Source organism: Podarcis tiliguerta (genome assembly GCF_965153285.1).
Source record: "Podarcis tiliguerta genome assembly, chromosome: 12".
Taxonomy (NCBI): domain Eukaryota; kingdom Metazoa; phylum Chordata; class Lepidosauria; order Squamata; family Lacertidae; genus Podarcis; species Podarcis tiliguerta.
The window spans coordinates 29,701,576-29,724,375 of NC_139545.1; the positions used below are offsets into that span (position 1 = coordinate 29,701,576).

Genomic DNA, 22,800 nt, shown 5'->3' on the forward strand with positions numbered 1-22,800 from the left:
AGAGGAATTGGACAGAAAAGGGGAACCAAACTGATCAAAGGGGCGATGAGAGGTTGTAGCGCTTGGTACTTTTTAGCTTAAAGGGTGAGAAAGAGGTGACACGTCTTACAAAGTTACTCATGGCTTAGAAAGTGGATGGAGAAAGGTTCTTCCCATCTCCTAACACTATAACTCATGGACATCCAATGAAGCTCAATGTTGGGACTATTCAGGACAGATATATCTTCATGCAGCACCATATGGGACTAACTCTCACACAGGTGGCAAGGATGACCACCCACTTGGATGGCCTTAAAACTGGACAAATTCATGGAGGACACATGCCTATCAATGGCTACTAGCCACAATGACCATCTTCTTCCTCCACTATCAGAGGCAGTATGTCTGTGAACACCAGTTGCTGTGAACTGCAGGCTGGCAGTGCCGTTGCACTCATGTTCAGCTTGCAGGCTTCCCACAGGGATCTGGTCGGCCACCGTGAGTACAGCATGCTGGACTACACCATTGGCCTAATTGCAAGCTTTTTGAATCCATGGCTCCCTTGACCAACCACACTTTTTCTGCAGCTTCCCTGTGACTACTTGCACTAGAATTTCATTACAGCACGTCTGTAAGTGGGTAGACTAGGAATCTGGGGTGTGTCTGGGAGGCAGCGAAGAGGAGGACTCAAAGAAGGTTGGCTATCGGGGAAGGGGGGATGGAAGAGACACAGAATGCAGAAAAATATGGGCTACAAGTTAATGAAAGGACGGCCCCCTGCTTTAACATTCCTCAAGTCTCCCCTGGGTGCCACAACACACCGGTTGACAACCAATGGCCTAATCCAGAAATGTCCAACCTGTCGACTGCAATTGACAGGTAGATCCCTGGGTGATCACAGTCAATCATGGGATCCTTATCAATCTCTGGATGTATAAAAATGTGGAATGAATTTCTCCGCCCCCCACCCCCTCACTCTGGCCCTCTGTCGCGTCCTGTGTGCAATCGTTTGTTGTTTGCTCTTCACGTTTGCATGTTTATTGGTTGGTCGTCAACTCTTTGCAATCATTCCCTAACAACTGTGGGCAATTGTGGGCAAAGCTCAACAACTCTGGGCAATCCTCCCCTTCCACCCCCCATGCTCCTCCTCCCTCCAATGACAATGTAGATCACTGCCATTTTTTAAATACTTGGGAGTACTGGAGTAGAATGCAGTCTCTTGGGAGTTGGACCTGGCCTAATCCAATAAGCCTCTACTTGCCCCACACCTGACACCACCAGTAGGACTCCTAGCTAACTTAAGTTGTAATCCTGCACACACCTACCTGGGATGAAGTCCTAATGAATTCAATGGGGCCTTCTTCTTAGTAGACATTATAGGATTACATTATGACATTCTTCTCATAGAATTCAACAATTCCTTTGGTGAGAATGCAAATTAATTCGTGATATAATGTCATTCCTTTCCAATAAAAAATTGCAAGAAGATATGAATTACTGAAGTTACATCAGAGGATCCCCAAAGGGATGTCCAAATAAGAGAACCGCATAGAGAAGTTTTATTTATCATGCTTCAAAACACTGCATACAGGTAAGTTTGCCACACAGAATTACAGGAACAATTACAATTCTGAAATTACAAAAATAGTTATAACCTTTTAGAATTTCTATACACAAATTATCTGCCTATGAGCACTATTAGTGGTTAATTAATGAGTAGTAAGTAGGTCATCAGGTTACTGCTTCACGGTTTTATGTAGAAATTGTTAGGAAGAGAAAAATTGTAGGGCCTGCCCTACCTTTACCAGCTAAAAACATGGCAGCATAATGACAAATGTGCCACAATTTACCTTATGTTGGGCCAAAATGACAAGCACAAATTCAAGAATATTGACATGTAGCTAGTATTCAGGCCTTGGACACCGCACATTTAATCTCTAATTATAGCTGGTAGTCTAAATGTGGCACTGGCGTTCTGTAAATACGACTGCACTCCATACTCAAGAAAAATAAAAGGGATTTTTTTCCCCCATTTGTAGCAGCCATTTTTTATACCAACATAGCAATCACAATTTCCAGAAACAAGGCATTCAAAGACATGTGAAAGATAGCAATGAATAATGCCATTTTGATTCTGTTTGCACAAAAGAATTAGTTTTAAACCCGTTTTCATAAACCCTGTTGCTGTTTTATTCTAAAAGAATCTGCTTCAGATACATGTCAACTCCTCCTTCTCCCCAAAGCTCCATGGCAGAAAAGTACAATGCTAGCCCAAAGGAAAGCAAACCGCACATAAGGGAGTGCTGTGATGAATCTCTTGACTCCCTCCTCTCCCAAAATGCAAGGAGAGAAGATTGAAAGCATCCAGTTTCGGTTTTTGAATAAACCAGAATTTTCTGCTACATCCAAACACAGAAATGTGGTTTATTCTGTGATAAGGTTAAAAACAAAACAAAAACCCCAGGATCTCACAGCAGCCCCCTCATATTCCTCTAAATCATGTTTGGACTAGAGATCACTGTGAGAGGCCTACGCTTTACGGACTATGCCAAAAGTTTAATTACATTGGTGACGTATGAATTTCATCAAAGCATGAGTGACTGAGTAAAGTCACAAAATAGTACAGGTGTGTATACTGCCTACCAAAAAAAACCCCAGCCAAACATTAATGCTCTCAAAATTATGTTTTGTTTTGTGAAACTGAATGCAAGAGCATTGCCAAAAATTACATTTCACCAAACCATAAATGCCTGGTTGCTGGATGTAAAACTTTTAAGGGGTGTAAAACAATCACTGTGTTTTGTTGTCACTATAGAGCTCAAGAGAATGTGTTCATTCCATTTGTTGCCCCTTGTCACAAAGGCAGTATATAAATGCATCAAATAAATGAATGAATTACAGAAGAGGCGTTGACCACTCAAGAGTTTATTTCTTAAATCTCAGTGATTTTACAGTGTTATATTCCCTATCCTTTGCTTATATCTGTTGTATTGGTCGGTTTGTTTGTTTGTTGTATTTTGATCAAAAAGCTTAAGACATTTTGTATTAAGAAAAGATTAATCTTCAGAATTGTAATATACGACTTCTGTGTTTGTATATTAAGTAAAATGTGGTTTTAAGGCCTCACTCAGGATGCCAAATATAGCCCAGTATTTATTTATTTTCATCCTGGAGTTGTCTCATGATTTTAATAAGGCTATTCATAGAGGCTCCACTGACAGCAGAAAGCATGTTAAAAAACCCCTGCTATGAGACATTTCCCCAGTTATGTTAACTAAGTTGATTCCAAAAATGTTACACAGCAAAATTCTAAAGTATCTATACAAGGGCAGTATGCCAGTTTGTGACAATGTACTTACTCCTCTATACCAGAGAAATCTCAGGATTCAGAATCCCATGTAGGTTTTCTTTTCAACATCAAAACTCATACCAGTTATTGTTCCCAAGCAAAGTGCATTATCCCCATTAACATTAAAAAGAAATCTATAAGAATTTACAAGTGCGGCTGTCCAAATCCTGTCATATCAAGTCTATATATACATCTGTAAATGGAAAACATATATGTAAGCAGAAAAATGGGCATATAAACCAATGGTTCTTTGCTTTACATGGGTTGGATCAAGTCCAGTGTTTTCAAATTGTTAGTAATTAGCTGAAACTTTATGAGCAGGGCCTAATATTACAGCTGAATTTTAGTATTCCTTAACCAACAAAACAGAGCTTATACAACTGAAAATACAGCAAATTGAAAATGAATCTATCTCAACAAAGCAATGACAAAATGATGTGCCTTTCACCAGTTGTCCAAGTTAGATACAACAAGCCCTATCCATACATAAGCAGAATGACATGGGAGCTACTGTAAAACAGTTGCATGTCGTGTTATTATTAGAAAGGAAGTAATCCCTGAAAGGTAACCGATAACCTACCACTGTAACAATTTTGTCTCCTATAGCAATTGCTTCCATTCCAAAATTACAAGAACATGGGAGTATGTCAACAGCTGTTTATTAGACTACAACTCCCATCATCCCTGACCACTACTGGCTAGGGACGATGGGAGTTGTAGTCCAACAACAGCTGGGGGACCAAGTTTGAGAAACGCTGTGTTAGCAAGTCAAACCATACTAGGACTACACCATTCATTCAGTGACCACTCTATTCAGTTCAGTAAGAAGATAGTCAAAACATGAGCTCTTTAAGACAATGCAATTGCTTTGACCTATGGCAATTCTCAAATTTGATTTAAGTCAAAACATGGTTGATTTTTACAAGACATCAGTTTTGATTGGTATATTTTACATTCACTTCAAGCTGTCAGAGGTCTAGTGATGGTATTACTCAAATGACAATGAAGTGAACTTAAGCTTAAAATGCACAACACATTCTGAGATAAGCATGTTGACCTCTTTATATTGATTAATATGGAAAACACAAAACCCATAAAAACTCATTTCAGATTTCTATAGTGAAGCTTTGAAGCACATGTATTATTTTAGGTTTTTTAAAAACAAAACCACGTTTTAATACATTTTAGTCTTCATTTTGTACCTATTGCTCTGCAAATATGCAGCAATCTAGTGGTATTCATATACTCAATATACCCAAAGATTTCAAGCAAATTATGTTCTTCGTGAAAAAAACAGCAGTAATAAGCACTTCGCCTATAATAAAAATTTCTAAGATCAAAATTCCAACACAGTGAAATCTGCCATATTGTTATTAATGCAATTATGTAACCCTCTATAATGCTGCAATACGGCCAAACTTCCTTTATTAAAAAACAAAACAAAAAACCACCTTAGTCATACTATTGGTGCATTATTAGTTTACTTTCTAATACATATTTGTTAACATCACAGCATAATTTATACAATTATATGGTTTCACTCTGACTTTTATAATCATGTACCCATGTTTCCATTTAGGGAAAATACAGATTTGCTGATTTAACAGCCACCCCTCCCCGCTTCCCCGTTGTAACAGTTTGACAAAATACTTACACATTTAGAGTGGAAAGGGGAAAGTTATCAAACGTGAATATATACAGTTTGACCTTTTGCTGCTCACGCCTCCAAAGTACAGAAGCCTTCAGGGCTGCTAAATTATATACATCCACCTCTTTAAGCAGTACTAGATATGAAAGTTCAACTTCAATGAGTAGTAGAAGAACCAAGAGTTAATCTTCTTTCCTCTTGCAGCCAGAAACTCTGCTTCTTCTACTGAGGCGGCTGAAGTACATTTAGATACTCTGACTGTCCCAGCTGATAAGTTGTGTTTCCACCGCAGTCAACATACTGGTACCGCTCCTGAGATATTTGTTCAGAGTGACCAAAGTAAGAGGTGGTCACAGTCACTCTTAAAAGGAAAAAAAAAGTGACAGGGAAGAGAGAACGATTAGAGTTTATACGTTATATACTACCTCAGCTTTTGGAGGTGAGTGGAGAGAGGGGGCGCTTGCAATCATGACCGTTGCTGGTGGGGCGCCCATATTGAGATAAAAAATCCACTGGTGGTGGCACCAAGTTGGGTTGGGGGACTGTGGGGTCTCTGGGGAAGGCTTGTTGGGCCACATTGGGCCTGCAAACCCTTCGTTTAGTGAGGGAATAAAGATAAACATCTTTCACAGCTCCAGATTGATGTATTTGGCTAGCTCCTCCATGCCATCTAGCATATTCAACCCATCTTTGGTACCACCTAACAGATCAGAAATATCGTTCTTCCGCAATTACAGGATTTTCTGAGTTTATGGTGGTTTGACAGGGCTTTTCCTATTAGGGCAACCAACACACACTATGCAAACATTTACTTAATTTGCAAGTCCTTTAGTTTTGTTCCCCAAACTCCAGTCCTGCGCTCGGTACCATATTTTTCGCCCTATAGGACACACTTTTTCCCCTCCAAAAATGAAGGGGAAATCTGTGTGCATCCTATGGGGCGAATGCAGGCTTTTGCTGAAGCTTGGAGAGTGAGAGGGGTTGGTGCGCACCGACCCCTCTCGCTCTCCAGGCTTCAGGAAGCTATCAGCAAGCCTGGGGAGTCCACGGGAGTTCCCGCAAGGCTACCTAGGCTGCGGTTAGCAGCCTGCTGCCCAGAGCGTGGGGCGCGCTAAAGCAGAGCGCCCCGCGCTTCAGGCAGATATCCGCAGCCTAGGGAGCCCAGCCTGTCAATCACCTGACATTTGGTGATTTAAGTGCTGTAGCTCAAGGCATCTCACAGACAGCAAGGTGCTGCTAAAATGGAGGGAAATTCCTTTTCTTTAGTAGCAAGGGCTTCAATGCAAACACCTTCCTGATCAGGGGTTTGGGTTAAATCCTGCTGAATGGAGCAGGATTTAAGCCCCAGGATTGCAACAGCCAAGGCTTTCTTAACAGAAATTACGGCTCTCAGTAGGCTGACTTCAGATTTCTTTTATTTACTGACAACCTTCGCTTCCAACAAACCAGGGTGGATTTGATTTAAATCAAATCGATTTAAATCACTAGCCAGTAAGACTTGATTTAAATCATTTTTTACACTCATTCTTGCTGGTATCATCTTAATATTTACAACCAGAGGAAGGTTTCATTTTGGGAATAATAAATTTTCAGAGTAGTTTTTAACTGTTATATCGAAAATTACTGATTTGGTTATACTATTGGAAATACATAGACCAATAATTATAAAATTATTGTGACGTTTAATAAGCTAACTTTATATTTGGAAAACTTTTCTGCTGTACTTTATTGGAAGGAGAAAAATAATCATTTCCTTAGTAACAATTTAAACAATTTATTTAACTAAAACAAAAACATTATAGCATATGTATCCCATGTTTGTTAACTGATGTGGTTAAACAAAACAAATCCTTATTTCCTGATGAATAGCCTTTGGACTACAATGTAACTTAAATAGAAAACTATCCTTAGAAAGATTTTTCTTCCAACAGCATTTTATTTTAAAAATCCAATTTAAATAATATTTTAAAAATCTAATTTTTTTATTTCAAATCATTGATTTTCATCAACTCTGCAACAAACTAAACTCTGTTTTTCACAAACTGTAAAGAAAAGGAACAAAAGAGAAGAAAACCCCAGCTACTGTCACTTTTCATGATATTCAATGGGAGATAAAGAAAAAAAATGTCATCATACGCCTCCTCATCTTATCTGAGGTCACTCCCATACCATTGCTCTTAATGGAACACCACACCACCCCAATCATTTGCTGATAAGCAAAGAGTTGAATGCTGCTACATTGGTTGTGGGAAACCCACATGCACAGCCAAACTGAGCATGATTTAACACCATCTAATGAAGTGATGCCACCCATCCATCAGAGTGACACAAGTTGATTGACAGGCAGATGTGGCTTTAGAAAACATGGCCTCACGGGCCAAACTGGAACTGCCAGAGGGTCAAAAATTACCCACAGAACAAAGGTTCCCCACTCCAGAACTAAAATTATAATCAGAGCTGACACACTGAAGTTAATGGACCTAAGTCGGTCGTGCCCATTAATGGCAAATAGAAAGTACTCTTTGAGTATTACGAATGTTGGATACAACCCATAGTTTATAAGTTAGGGCTCTGTGTAAATGAAAATGCAAAATATACTTACTGCATCATGACTACTATGTTGTGCACTTTGATAGAGAGTAAGGTGCAAAAATCACTGTAAAAAGAAAAAAAGTAATGTAAGCATAATTAAAAGCTAGCAAGGCTAAAACAAACACGCCAAGTTCTTAATTCTGACTAGTGATTCCCCTTAGCTCAATTGGGAATGGGCTTAGGTAAAACAAGGTACTTAACAAAAATTGGTTGATGGCAGGAATGGGGCTTGAACCGAATACAAATGTATCCCCCAAACCTTTCTGCCGTTCCACACACAAAACAAAACAAAAGTATTTTGAAGTCAGAGTGACAGAAGAAAATGGGAGAAATTCAGATTGCTTTCCTATGAGTGCTCCCATGCCAGGGGAGGGAAGAGAAAAGGATGGTCCCAAAGAACCAGAGATTAGGCAGACTGTGTGGCTGGTTTGCACACAATGCCAACATGAATAAGCCATGGCAGGGCTTGGGGTTGAGCACTCCTCTTCTGGCACGCAGCTGCAAGAAGACAGAAAGCTTTCGTTTCAATATTTAACTAACTTCAGCTTTGCATGTCTAAACCTAGACAGCAGCTGCTTAGTTTTAATAACAGCTTACTGAAATAAGGCAATGCATTGGCTTATTTCAGTAACCCATAGTTAAGACTAGCTGTTTTGGGGCAGGATGCTATACTACAGTTAGTTAAAAACGAAAGCTTCCAATCTCCTCCTTGTGGCAATTACCGGGGGGGGGGGGGGGGGAGAGAGCAAGAGCCCAAGGCTCAACCAGGTTCGTTTAAATCTAGCAATTATGCCTATACTTGAAGGAGTTTTGCCAAGGAATGTCCAACAGTTAAAATGAAAAAATGGAGGGTGAAAGGGGGGGCTGGAAGTGAGCCTAATGGTCAGGTGTAGAGGCCACTTTTGAACAGGAAGGTGCTTCTCTTATTTCTGCTGGGCTGTCCAGCAGTAATTCCTGGACAGATGCACTCCAAGAGGTTAAGCTCTCTTTCCTATGCTCTACCCATCCACTCCCCCAGCTAAAGACGAATAAAGTCAGTGTGATGCCACCTGAACCTGAACACTTTATTCCTTGGACAAATTTCCTTCAAGTATGGACATACAGTTGTACCTCAGAAGTGGAACGGAATCTGTTCTGGAAACCAAAGTACAGCTTCAGATGGGCTGCAGGAAGCTCCTTCAGCCAATTGGAAGCCCTGTTGGACGTTCGGGTTCCAAAGAATGTTCGCAAACTGGAACACTCACTTTTGGGTTTGCGGCATTCGGGAAGCAAAACGTCCGAGTACCAAGGCATTTGACAACCAAGATATGACTGTAATTGCTAGCTAGGGGCTGAGGATACCCTGCAATATTTCATTGTGGGGCCCCTTCTTGTGTGTCAGTGTACTCTAGAGAGCCAACCACTTACAACATGTAGCTCATTTCATCTTGTATAACTGTGGGCACCATATAATCAATCTGGAAAAAAGAAAAAGAAAGATCAGGATAAGGAATGTGAAACAAGAGGTGACTGCTGCCATATTGTATGGAATTGTATGGATAAGGAATGTGAAACAAGAGGTGACATTCAGCCATATTGTATGGAATTAAATCAACTACACTTACTTGTTTCATGTCCAGTGGGCCAATGTGAGTGTTATTGCTCAGCCGTGCTTTCCCAATAACAGTCTTTGAAAACTGCACCTGCGCTGTAATGTTTTCAACTTCCACCGAATAATAATTGTTGTTTGTGATGTTCAATGTGTTCTACAGAAGAGAATTTTTTTAAAAAATTCTAAATTAAAGAGAAGTCATACGCATGTCAACGATCCATATACAGTAAAATGCCAACCACAGAAGGAAGCAAAAGAGAACTTAACAATGAACATACCGTAATATTTAAGTATATTATGCGCTTCTGTGCTTCGTAACTGACATATACTGACTTGACTCCAATGTATTCAACGTCAATTGATCGAGGAAATAAGAAAAATACTGCCAGGCCAGAAAGTAGTAAGCATACAATTACAGAAGCAGTAACGTAAAGTTTTCTGCAGGAAAGAGAGTAGAGACAGGTTATCACTGTAGATACACAGATACACACACTATATGTATATAATACCTTCTTGGAGAAGCTGTGCCCAACTTGCTTTGCCCTTCACCCATTCTAAAGCAAGTTGCCATTTTGAACATAGCATGTAGTGTGCATATGCTTTCTTGCAAATGCTTGGCTGCATTCTACCTAAATCCTGCAAGTATGGGAGCAAAGAGACGCAGCATAACAACAAAGCCTTCTGAGGGGCAGATCGCCCTCCCCACAAGATAGTTATGCACAGCGCATTAAGACATTATGCATAGCCACTGCAACATGGTTCTGCACTTTCCCAGTCAAGGCAGAGCTAGGTTTATCTGAGCCATCCTATGATTTCTAACAGTTGGCATAGAAATGGCAGAGAAAACCCAGTGGCACTGATGGAGGAGCACACCTTGGATGCCATCTTTCTTCACTGAAGCCCCTGAGAACATTACAACGACCTGAACCATAGTAAGCACCTCCCCTCATATCCACTCAAAGGAACATGACAATGCTTCAGTGTTGATAGAACTTTGTGACAATAGTCCAAAAGAACACTTCTAGCAAAGCAGCCACCTATCATCACAAACACAAAAAATGGCTTATGGGGTTAATGGAAATTGTTCCCGAGTACTCAAAACCCACATAGTGAACAGCATCAGAATTACATCTTTTTAATCTAGATTTGGATAGACCAACACGTATTTTTCGCCGTATAAGACGCACTTTTCCCCCTCCAAAAATGAAGGGGAAATGTGTGTGCGTCCTATGGGGCGAATGCAGGCTTTCGCTGAAGCCTGGAGAGCGAGGCGGGTCGGTGCGCACCGACCCCTCTCGCTCTCCAGGCTCCAGGAAGCTATCCGCTAGCCGTGGGAGACGCAGCTCTCCCACGGCTAGTGGAGAGCTTGCCGGCACCCAGAAGCTTGGGGCACGCTGAGCTCAGCACGCCCCAAGCTTCGGGCTTTGCGCAGCGCTCCGCTAGCCGTGGGAGAGCTGCGTGAAGTCGCGCAGCTCTCCCACGGCTTGCGGATAGCAGCCTGTTCTGGGGGCTGGGGTCGGGGGAAGCTCGGGCTTCCCCCGCCCCAGCCCCGCACCTGGGGGGGAAATAATTTTTTTTTCTTTATTTCCCCCCCAAAAAACTAGGTGCGTCCTATGGGCCGGTGCGTCCTATGGGCCGGTGCGTCCTATGGGGCGAAAAATACGGTAATTCATGGAGAACACGTGTTTATATTGCTTCTGTAAAACTTACGTTCTTCTTGGCCTCAGTCTCTGATCACTGTATGGAATCAGGGCAACAAGCTGATTTTCCTGACCTATAAATAAGAACATAACTGTTCAGTATCTTGAGTTTCCACCCATGTTCGATGCAGCTAAAAAGAATCAATAAAACGTGTAGCATCCTAGGATGATAAAAATGACTTGTCTGCAGTACTACAGCTCTGCACTGAATTCTTTCGCAGTCTACTAAATTTGAGAAAAATGTGCAATAAAACTATCAAGAGGCAATTTCTTTGAAGGAAATTTGTTGCAGAAGAGAACTGGTTTGGGGTTTTTTGACACACCACTTTGCTCTGTGCTGCCTTTTCATCTGTGGCATAATGCCTCTGAAGGCTTTCCCCAAGAGGAGTCCTGTCTGCACCTGTTTTCTTTTTGGTGCCAGGTGAAAATCTTTTTATTTGCCCATGGCTTTCAGAGGTTTGCATTGTTTTAGACTATATGCATTTTATGCTTTTATTTTATTTAGCTCTGCCTTGCTTTTATTGTGTACTATATTATGGTTTTGAGAACTGCTATGAGAGTTTGGGTGGAAGGGCAGCTAATAAATATGTTAAAATAAATCAAAGATAAAATGGCAAGTAAGGCTGAAAAATGGCAAGGGCCACACTGTACCTGAAACTACCAGTACAAGACATGCATGGCAGATCACAGACCATAGCTGATCCCATCACCTAAGCACCCTGTTGTCTCAATTAGGTCAGAAAATTATTTGCTCTTTACGTTTTTTCAGAGTTCTTACTTTCTTTTTCAGTAGTGCCTCTTGTGCTTTGATCTGCTACATTACAATGAGAAATTCAACCGGTGCCACTTTCCATGACTATAGAGCCTGCATGGGGCAATGGGCTCAGTGTTAACATCTGACAAGGAGACACATTGGCTCAAATCCTCGTGCACAAAGGGAACTTGCTGGGTTTTTTACACACACACACACACTCAGACTAACCTACTTGCCATTTATTGCCTGCAAGACTAAAATGAGATGTTGGGGGGGGGGGGGAGAGACAAACTGTCTAGAGAACTTTGTTAATGGGCTGTATAGAAATTTTGTACACAAATAAATGTCTGCCACCCTGGGCTCCTTAGGAGAGAGTGTCAGTTTGCATCTTAGTACAGAAAGTATTGAACTGATATGTAGAGATCTTTCCTATTCTAATTAATTCAAGAGGGTTCTGGAAATCTTCTCTGTGTGAAAGAAAGAAGCAGAAGGTTCCTGATGTTTGGGTTATTCCTTCAGAGAAGCTGAGTACAGCTGGCTTAAACTGGTTCTGTTACCTCTTCTGTCAAGGTCATGCAGACTATAAAAGTAAGGCCAGAAGGAGCCTGGGTTTCACTTTCTCTTTCTGTCTCTCTTTCCTTCTAGTGTGGTGTTCTGTATATAGTGTTACGGTTTAGTCTTATTATAAGTTATTGTAAGCAGTGCTTTTTTTCTTTAAAATGGTTTAGGAGTACTTTCATTCCATCTGAGACTCAGGAAACACCGTGACAACAAATGAGGCCGCCATCAGAGGTAGTAACAGAACTGACAATTCATCATGTTAGTTTCTTCTCCCGTTAAGATTCACAAAATGTTTAGGGGTATGCGTACCCCTGCGTACCCCCAGAAAAAAAGCAACAATTGTATGTTTAAGTTAAGTCTGCTGCAACTGGATTTCTTATGGACAGTGCCAATCCTGAATGTACTGGATTTGTGACCATTATGCTCTTTTGCCTTCATTAGCAGTAAAGCTCTGCTGGATGAAGAACAATTGCCTCTGGTCTATTTTGGGGGGATCCTATAACGTGTTTAGGTTTTTACTCTGCTAAGTATACGTTGAGGTTCTACTCTGGATCAATATGGAGTAGAATTTCCATGACAGAGACACAATATAAAAGGTGGTGTTGTTTAGTCGTGTCCGACTTTTCGTGACCCCAAGGACCAGAGCATGCCAGGAACTCCTGTCTTCCACTGCCTCCCGCAGTTTGGTCAGACTCATGTTTGTAGCTTCGAGAACACTGTCCAACCATCTCATCCTCTGTCACCCCCTTCTCCTTGTGCCCTCAATCTTTCCCAGCATCAGGGTCTTTTCCAGGGAGTCTTCTCTTCTCATGAGGTGGCCAAAGTATTGGAGCCTCAGCTTCAGCATCTGTCCTTCCAGTGAGCACTCAGGGCTGATTTCCTCAAGAATGGATTGGTTTGATCTTCTTGCAGTCCATGGGACTCTCAAGAGTCTTCTCCAGCACCATAATTCAAAAGCATCAGTTTTTTGGCGATCAGCCTTCTTTATGGTCCAGCTCTCACTTCCATACATCACTACTGGGAAAACCATAGCTTTAACTATACGGACCTTTGTCGGCAAGGTGATGTCTGTGTTTTTTAAGATGCTGTCTAGGTTTGTCATTGCTTTTAATTTTGTGACTGCTGTCACCATCTGCAGTGATCATGGAGCCCAAGAAAGTAAAATCTCTCACTGCCTCCATTTCTTCCCCTTCTATTTGCCAGGAGGTGATGGGACCAGTGGCCATGATTTTAGTTTTTTTGATGTTGAGTTTCAGACCATATTTTGCACTCTCCTCTTTCATACTCATTAAAAGGTTCTTTAATTCCTCCTCACTTTCTGCCATCAAGGTTGTGTCATCTGCATATCTGAGGTTGTTGATATAAAAGGTATCTCTCTACTTTTAGACCCTAAAATTAAAATCTGCCTAATTCATTCTGGGCTCCTATGGAAAGAAAGGTCCTACATAAACAGGATGACTAAACAAACAACCACTGATATGTCTTCCACCCTACCCTCAGCTTCTAATTTTCTTTGGAAATTTTCAATGGACATTATATTTAGTATTTTGTTTAGCTTGCTGCTGGCTTCCCCCCACCCCACCCCAAACCAGTATAACGTCTGTCAATTAATAATTTTCATGGTGACGCATATTCTGAAACCTTCTATGAAATGCTTTTTTAAAAGTAAAAACACAAACCCTTTCACTTATTTTGTTAAAATGACTGCAGTAATTTCAACACATTTTGTTTTATGCTACTTAATCCAACAAGTTTTTTCCTCAAACTTCATTCAAAACATACTTTGCTGCAGGCTTTAAGTTTAGCCTTCTGTATCAATAGGACCCATTGTTTAGAACTTACCCCTATTAACGTAAATGTACTGGTATATTGAGTAACATTCGCTTCAGCTGCCAGTTACATTATACAATATGCTAGTACCATCTTAAGGAATTCCCAGTTGTACATCAGCATAACTTTAACAGGTAAGCACAACTCTATCATCAGATAGAAGTTCTAACATTTCCAAATTTAAAAATGAGAAAAAATAACTTTTAAATGGTAAAAGGAAATCATAGAGCATGACTGGATGAAAAACTAAGCCGTAGTTTGCTTTAACAATGGTTTGTTGAAGAAACCAGAATCCTGCTCACAGATAATAAAATAAACCATGGCTTGTTTTGCCTGGTGTTGACTGATGGTTGCCTTCTTGCATTGTGAATGCCCCGCTGCCATATTTGCAACTGAAAACTGGCAAGGTATCACATTAGTATTGTTTAAAAAGTTCAATGTGATTTTCTATGAATTTGGTGAATAAAGCAAAGAGAGAAAATCAAAGGACCCAGATCCAAGGTTATCCTACCATAAGTCTTTCAATAATATTCTCAGGTACAAAAAAAGGCCAGCAAAACATATCAGTACTCAGTCATCATACACTTTCTACACCAGATAAGCATAAGGACTAATGGGGACTTGAAGAGGAGGAAGACAAAAACATATTTAGCACTTTATCATTTAGACTGTTTCATGCATTTTAGACATACCACGTGGAATTCTCCCTGTTCCCTGGCACGTGGGACATGTGACGCTATCTCTTCCCGTGAATTCAACATATGGGAACTGTGACACATCTCCATTTCTTCCATCTTCACTGTGAGATTCTGAGTGAACTAATCCCTTCCTCATGTTGTCTGTTGATGAAACGCCATCTTCTTTAGATCCATGTAAAGGCATTGAAAGAGACTTCCCCATGTTTGCTGGTAGGAAAAGTTAAGAGGCAGACTTTAGACCTGGAGGCATGTTATATATAGGAGGCTTCATTTGGAGAGCTATTAACTCATTTGTAGTCTCATTGTATTGGGTTTCCTGTTCACTGCTTAGGGACAACTGGGACCGCTATAAATACAGTGGTACCTCAGGTTACATATGCTTCAGGTTACATATGCTTCAGGTTACAGACTCCGCCAACCCAGAAATAGTGCTTCAGGTTAAAAACTTTGCTTCAGGTTGAGAAGAGAAATCGTGCTCCAGCGGCGCGGCAGCAGCAGGAGGCCCCATTAGCTAAAGTGGAGCTTCAGGTTAAGAACAGTTTCAGGTTAAGTACGGACCTCCGGAACGAATTAAGTACTTAACCCGAAGTACCACTGTATTGTTGAACTGAATAAATGAAAACACTAAAACTATGGTTCAGCTTGCTGAGATAAACCACTGCCCACCAGGAAAACATTCAGGGAGACTTGGTTGCAACTTGCTAGCAGGGAGCCTAGAAAGGGAGGCAAACTGCCATAATCGTGACTGGCTCAGTTCAGATGTAATATTTAACCATGACTGATGCAAGCCATAATGTGCAAACCTCAGACATTGTGGCCTCCCATCCTGGCTTGGTTGCAAGCCAATTCTTAATCACAGTTGAAGTATTCAGTTGCAACACATAATCCCAATTAAGGAAAACAAACAGTTGTTCAGCATTATGTCTGTGAAAGGCTGAGAAGGTGTTTAGTACTGTTTTGTTGTGTTATTTTATATTCTGTTGGAAGCCACTCAGGGTGGCTTGGGCAACCCAGTCAGATAGGCAGGATATAAGTAATATATCATCATCATCTGCTTTTTCTGATTGGGGGAAAAAGTTATATTGTTTCAAGAATTATCACCACCCATACCCATACATTATGATAATTATGCCAAAAGTTTCTAGTTGTGTGCAGAATCTTTAGTTATGGGGAATACATTCTTCATAATACCTACCTCTTGGTTTTCTTTCAGTACTATGTATGTTGCTGCAAAGCTACTCATGTGTTCCACTCAGTACACTAATCCTACACTTGTTCCTCACAAATCATCCTGACAGCCAGAAACCAGAACATGTAAATATTGATCTGAAATCCTGAAATCAGCTGTCTCCGAGAGAGCCATCTGTAAGTACACTAAACATGTAGGGTCGCCAACTTTTTAAGATAGGGCTCCTGTGAATTGAAATCCACAGCAATGTTATATGTGTTCTCGGCTGAATGGGTTATCCCTGCTTTGCCTTTACTCTGCTTCAGAGATGGGGACCCATCAAACCTGACCACTGGCCATGCTGGCTAGAGCTGATGGAAATTGCAGTCCAACAATGTCTGTTCCATTTCCCTGCTATACTTGCAGAACTTTGACTAACGGAGCCCAGAACGGGGCTGGGGGCAGTTTGAAATGAGTAATGAGGTCCCTCTACCCAGCTCCCCTAGCTAAGCTGACCTCCTGCTGACTGTGAGCGTTGTCTGTGGGGTGTCGGCCAGCAAAAAGCTAAGTAGGACATTCTGGAAGCAGGGAGCAGGTGGGGCTGAGCTGGCCCAGGTTGCCTTGGATCCCAACCAGTTTTACTGCTATGTGATGGCATGGGCCAGATCCAGGATGGTGCAGCTACACACACCCACATATCTTCCTCTGTGCATGGCAGGCCTGCAGGTACAGTGGTGGCCTTGCTGCTTCATACAGCTCTGCCGGCCAGCGGCTGGGGTATAGACTGCAGCCTAAAATTTCCTGGACTATGGGAAGGCTTGCTGGGTCAGGGTTTAAAGTCAGCTGAGTTAAAGATAAAGCAAGCAGTTATCACACTGGATATTTGGACAGTGTGCTAGACGTGATAAGACAACTACTTAAAATGAAAAATAAACTTCAATTCAGGTACAGCTGTGAGGCTAGAGGAATTGTGAAACTATGCATTAATGGAACTCAGAGCAAGCCAGTATCTGATATGGTTAGCTTGGCTTGGACCACTGTATGTTAGATAGAGAGATCAAACTATCAAAATAACTATGAATTTGATTATAAGACTGTGCACGTTAACCTGGGAATTAATCATTTAGAACACACATAATAAGACTGTAATACTAGGGCTGCCATATGTCTGGAATTTCCCAGACATAGCCGAAATTTGTCTGTTGAAAATGGCGTCTGGGTGGAATTTCCGAAAAGCGGCTAAAATATCCGGGGAAACGTGGGCTTATGGCAGCCCATATCTGAAGTGTTGATTTTCCTAAGAAAAAAGTGATTTTCACTTTTTTATGGCAACCCTATGTAACACTGAAGAGGTGCTGATGAATCAAATATTTAAAAAACAGTTGTAGCAGTTTGCTCTGGTCCACAAAAACAAAACAAACCCTATGTAATACTGAAGAGGGGCTGCGGAATCAAATATTTAAAAAACAGTTGTAGCAGTTTGCTCTGGTCCACAAAAACAAAACAAACTGACCCAAAATGCAAGTGGGACACACTGCAACCTAACGCCTAATAATAATTTAATGCAAACTAATTATAGTAATGAGCTTAAGCTCTGCTCATAATATATTTCTTTCGAGAATCAAGTATTCAGAGTCCTAGTCAGTGACAGAAAGTTTATTTTGGGTTGCCTGGGATTTTTCCTAGCTATACATATGTAAATAATTCCTTACTGGGAGGCTTCCCATCCACCTATCAAAACAAATGGAACTCACAAAAGGTCATAGTCACCAGCATTTTAACCCTTTCTGCATTTTCCCAAGAAACAAAATTATTCATTAAAACTACCTGAGAAAATGAGTATAATTTCCACAACACCCAGATTAAAACAGCAGTTTGTTCACCTTTTTATATTAATAACAATGAATGACTAGGGCTACAGCATCTTTCCCACTAGAAAAGAAACAGATATCAAGATTTATATGTAAGCCATTTTCAGAGGAAACCCATTTAAAATGGAGGTAAGTTGTCATGACCTGCTTAAATCCATTAATTTTAATAGATCTTCTCTGAAAATGACTTACATAGAAACTGAAGTTATAATCTCAGTGCATATGTAATATATAATGACTGCTGATGCAAACCACAATTTGCAAATTACTAATTATTTAGCATTCATCAATCCCCTGAGAAGAGGGAGGAATACTTAATACTCTGTAATATAAACGCAAGTAAGAAGCTCTATGATGAATCTTAGATTTCTAAACTTGCCAGAGCCAAGATAGATGGATACACACAGGTGTGTGGTCGGCTAGTCCCTTCCCTCCCTCTGCTATCACCTGCCCCTTCCCCAACAGCCTCGCTCCAGAAGGCAGCATGTGTGCAGTTTCTTTTTGGCTCAGCCTGCCTCACCTACGTCCCCTGGTCGCGCTCCCTCCTCTTCCACCGCCTTTCTTCTCCTCCTCCCCCTGCAGGTATGGGCGCTTCACCTGAAGGGACAAAAACGAGACATGGAAGACCTTCCAGAAGCAGCCGGCATTAAGTTACGGGCAATTCAGTGATAAAAGCAAGCAGTGAAGCAATCAATTTGCAGGTCAGTCGCTGCGCAAACACACCACGCACCGCGAGGCCTTGGGCGCGGGGTATTTTCTCCCTCCCTGTGACGTAGCCCGGCAGAAAGAAGCTCCAGAGGGGAGCCCCTGCTCTCCCAGTTTCTGCAGGGATTTCTTTCGTCACACGAACACACACACGGCTCTGGTGCCCAGCCTAGCTGCGCGGCTTGCAAGCTGTAACATCAGGGAAGGCGCACGCCATTAAAAAAACAACGAGAAAAAAACCATTAAAGTAGCTCCGGTAGGCTGATTCTCCCTCCCTCCTCGGGACCCAGGAGACGAGTTTCCCAAGAGAGGCAGAGGCGGAGGAGGGGGTTGTTTTGCAAAATGGCTGGCTTTATGGGAGATGTAGTAGGATGATGAGCAGAAGAGTGAGCATACAGGACTACAGCTCCCAGCATGCTCTCTGTTTCTCTTCCCCCTCCCTCCCCTCTCAGCTTTTCACATGCAGTACTGGAATTAAAAGAGGGGTCCTGTTTCTTTTCTGACCCTCACCCCCATTCCTTGCCCAAGAAAGAAAACAGCCGCTGGAGTTTGTATGGATGAGTCTACAAATTGTAAGATGCAGGGCTTACAGGCTGCAACATCCTGCAACTACAGGCCAGAAGGGCAGAAAGGAGCAGGGACCTCTATGTGCATGTGTGTGCTGTGCCTGCCCATGTAGGGCTTTTGACACTCAAGTTGCCCTTAGTGAGAAGAGAGCAATGCATATAATGAGCAATTTATTCTCAAAAATCCCAACTCTGGAATTACTGCTGTCTTCATTGCAAAGTATTTTAAAGAGGGAATTAAAAATATGTAACATAGTGTATAAATAATACGGAGCATAAAGCAGATAAAATATAAAAATCCATTAAAAAGCAAAGAGTTTTCTCAGTACACATCCGCTCACTCAATACCTAAACAAATTCCACACCCGCTAGCACACCAGGTTAAACACATAGCATTTGGCCAAAGTGGTACCATTTGTTGTAATATTATGTTGATAGTATATTGTCTAATTTTACATTAAACTGTACTTAAATGAAAATTGTTTTGTTGCATTTTAACGTCCTTCAGTCTGGGATTGTGTGAACAATTAGGAGTAGGTTATAAATAATTTTATATTGTAAACCACCTTGTTTTTCCTCAGATGAAGGGCAGTATAGAAATTTAATAAATAAAATAATTTAAATAAATAAGTAAAACATATTATGTGGTGCTAGAGCTTAAACTTTCTTCAAAACACCTCTTGTTCCCAATCTTGGGGAAGGATCATAGTTCAGTGATAAAGCATGCACTTTGCATACAAAATTTTCCAGGCTCATTTCCACATGGGGCTGGGAAAGATACCTGCCTGAAATCTTGGGACACTACTTGGTTAAATGGACCAATGAGTTTGGTATAAGAAGAAATTCTTGCCTGAAACTCTTGCCAAACAGTGAAGACAATACTGAGCTAGATCAATCAATGGTCTGATTCAGTAAAAGGCAGCTTCCTTAGGTTTATGATTAAAGGAAAAGCACTTTCTCAAATCCAAATAAATAAGATACTCACAAGAGGACTGTTTCTGCTGTGGGAGGGGTAGACCTTTAAACAGCTTAAAGTATCTTGGAATTCAAATAGTAGTGTGAAAATAGAGAACAGGGATGCACATCATTGAGGCATGCATCCCTCAACCACATGAGGGGAAGCAAAAATAAGCCTTCTCCCCAAACACTGTAGCATTCCAGTTCAGATATTAGATGAGCAGATTAGTTCTGAATTTCATGGCGTAATTTAATATGCCTAGGCTGCTGAGGTACAGGATGAGGTGAGCAAGAAGCTACTTTTAGACCTGGAGCTCACCTGTCTCCTGTTGCAGAGCTATGAGGGGAGGGTGACTTTCCAGTCATTCTCCTCTCCCGTATTCCTCAATGGCTACCAACTTCTCATTAGTTAAAGAAGGCTGTAACAGAGTTTGGCTTGGGTCACAGAAGCAATCCAAACTGCTATACAACGAAACTGAAACTGCACAGCAACTTAGCACTTAATTATTATTTTAGTAGAACAAAATTTATTTAATTCATTCGTTAAGCACACTTAACCCCTTTTATTTTATTTTATATTAAAAACTTTCAGAGGTCACTGACGTATAAAGACAAAATAAAGTTAAAAAGGGATTCACAACAATGCAGTTCAAAAGCAGGAACAGTAAAAAGCAACAGTACCTCAAAAGCACAGAGTAATTATATTATGGAGAGGAAGAGCCATTTCCAATTCTCAGGTTTGAGAACCATATCTCAATTCATGGGAAGCAACAAAATGTTGCAATCACGTGTTTTTCCACCCGCTGTGGTGTATCACTTCACACCCAAATTATGAACACACCTGTACTGATGCACTTCTCTGCAACTCTAGTAGAGAGTGAGTAATTATTAGTTGCTTGCTCCAGATTCAGAAGAATAAAGATTTTAATTATTGTGCAATGAGAAACTGCAATGCAGACTCTTCCTCAATATAGAGGAAGTAGAGAGGAAGTAATGATTTAGCATTTCTTAATCTACTGTACCACTGGCAGGAGCCCTTAACATCTACCTACAATATAAATGCTTGTCTCAAGAAGCGCTTTAGTTGGCATTAGATTTCAGACGCTCCCTATATACAAACCCTGTCTCAATACATTATTACTAATAATTATTGAATTTATATACTGCCGTATACCCACAGCTCGCAAGGCGATTCACAGGATAAAATCAGAATATAAAACCACAAAGTACATAATCAAAATAAAAACAACAACCCAATGACCCAAGAGAAAAGCAACAGATGATGGGAAGTAAAGGTAATTAGGCACCGAAATGCTGAGGCTTAACTCCAGAAAGACGTAAGAAAGGCGGGTGGGAAAGTAATAGATGGCACATACACACCTCGAATCCTGGGAACTGTAGTTTACCATCGCAGAGCTACGATTACCAGCACTACACTTACCAGGATTTCTTTAAATGTGTGTTACATGTATGTTGCAAGACGCAGCAGCAATTCCACCAGAAAGGGGCCGCCGGTTCCAAGGCCTCTCCAAACCTAACCCTCTCAGAGGCCCCGACAGAAATGACAGGGCAGCAGCACAACTCTTTCCTCTCTTTCGCCCCCCAATCTGCGCTCAAAGCAGGCAACTGATACCTAGGAAAAGGCTGTATCTGTATTAGGATGGCGGCCCAAATTCCCAATGGATTACCCCATCGCCACCACTGGCGATGCATTTATTTATTCCTCCGCTCCCGGCTCCCCCCCCCCTTTTGTTTGGCAACGCTCCTGCGCGCGCGCACACACAGACAGAAGCCCAGGATGCGTGCAGGCCGCGATCCTTCCCTCCCACCACTCTGGGCCAGAGTTGCTCGTCGGAACGCGCAGCTGATACCATAAGCAGAAAAACAAACCCATCCGTGCGCGCGCGCGCTCACGGCACCCAAAGGTGCCCCGATCTCTCCCTCCGAGCACCAGGCTAGCAACACCCGCTTGCCCAGCCCTCCCTCCTCGCCCAGCTCCCTCCGAAACTCACCGCACGCCCCCGAGCCTTTTCTCCAAGCGAAAAGAGCGCGGCTTGTTTTTGTGGGGCTTCTTTTTTTCCCTTTGGCTCAGCGCCTCCCTCCGCTCCCGGTGTAGCAACCTAAACAGCTGCCCGTCGAGTTCTACGACGAAAGGCAACTGAGCATGCTCCGTAGCAGACGCTGAAGCCCTCTGCCCTTCCTTTTTGCCCATCCTTGGAATCGGAGCTCCGTCTGCCCAAAGCTAGATAGGGAAAGGCGGAGTAGCTCAGGGCTGTGCAACGCCTGATCTTGGAAACGGGGGCGGGGGGCGGGGGGGAGGCAGGCGGAAGAAAAAGGCAGCGGTATTTGCGTGAGCAAAATAATAATTATAATGGGGGAGGCCAAGGATGCTCTACGGAGCATGCTCCCTCCCTTTGCAGTCATCGTCCTAATTGACTGTCATTAAGGAGAACTGGCTGCAAAAAATATACAGGGAGGGCGGGGTTTGGCCATCACAGGAAGAGGATGTGCAGATGCTTGCAATGACTTGGCAGCATAGAAGAAGAGTGAATAACAGGATTTCAGTTATCACCTTTGAGATCACAATTCTTTTATGCATGTGTCTGCCTTGCTTTCTGAGCTGGGTGTAGCGACCTGACTGCTTGCTAACTACTGTGGCCTATGGGGGGGGGTGGAGTTTCCTAGGCATCTGGAATCAATTGGAATGGCAGGGGGTGAGAGAGAGACCCTTTGTCCAAATTTCCTATCTTTGGCTTAGAAAAGCAGCTCTGACTACAGGTAGCTAATTTCTGAAAAGTCCTTTTTTCAGATGTACCACAACGTAGGATATA

General features: G+C 41.9%; 1 protein-coding gene and 1 long non-coding RNA gene across 9 annotated transcripts in view; one reads left to right on the plus strand and one right to left on the minus strand.

The window, feature by feature from the left end:
* LOC310660642 overlaps positions 1 to 3,555 on the plus strand; it is a 21,969-nt gene extending 18,414 nt beyond the window's left edge. Inside the window, exon 4 of the long non-coding RNA XR_014503562.1 lies at positions 374 to 3,555. This is a non-coding gene — a long non-coding RNA (uncharacterized lncRNA). The remainder of the gene's footprint in view (positions 1 to 373) is intronic.
* On the minus strand, positions 1,516 to 22,154 carry TMEM106B (transmembrane protein 106B). Of its 8 annotated transcripts, none has more exons than XR_014503531.1 (10): positions 21,982 to 22,154; positions 18,262 to 18,338; positions 14,697 to 14,909; positions 10,870 to 10,933; positions 9,438 to 9,597; positions 9,173 to 9,313; positions 8,976 to 9,025; positions 7,579 to 7,632; positions 4,058 to 5,337; positions 1,516 to 4,000 (listed from the first exon to the last, which is right to left on the minus strand). XR_014503531.1 is itself a non-coding variant. In XM_083405517.1 (9 exons), the coding sequence occupies exons 3-9, from the start codon at positions 14,902 to 14,904 to the stop codon at positions 5,199 to 5,201; spliced, it is 816 nt and encodes a 271-aa protein (XP_083261643.1). In that variant the 5' UTR covers positions 14,905 to 14,909; positions 18,262 to 18,338; positions 21,982 to 22,154; the 3' UTR covers positions 1,516 to 5,198. The 8 variants fall into 8 exon arrangements, 5 of the variants coding, with proteins under 5 accessions (XP_083261643.1, XP_083261645.1, XP_083261644.1 ...); XR_014503532.1 differs by lacking the exon at positions 21,982 to 22,154 and adding an exon at positions 21,411 to 21,722; XR_014503533.1 differs by lacking the exon at positions 21,982 to 22,154 and adding an exon at positions 18,472 to 18,756.
* Between the last annotated feature and the right edge of the window lie 646 nt (positions 22,155 to 22,800).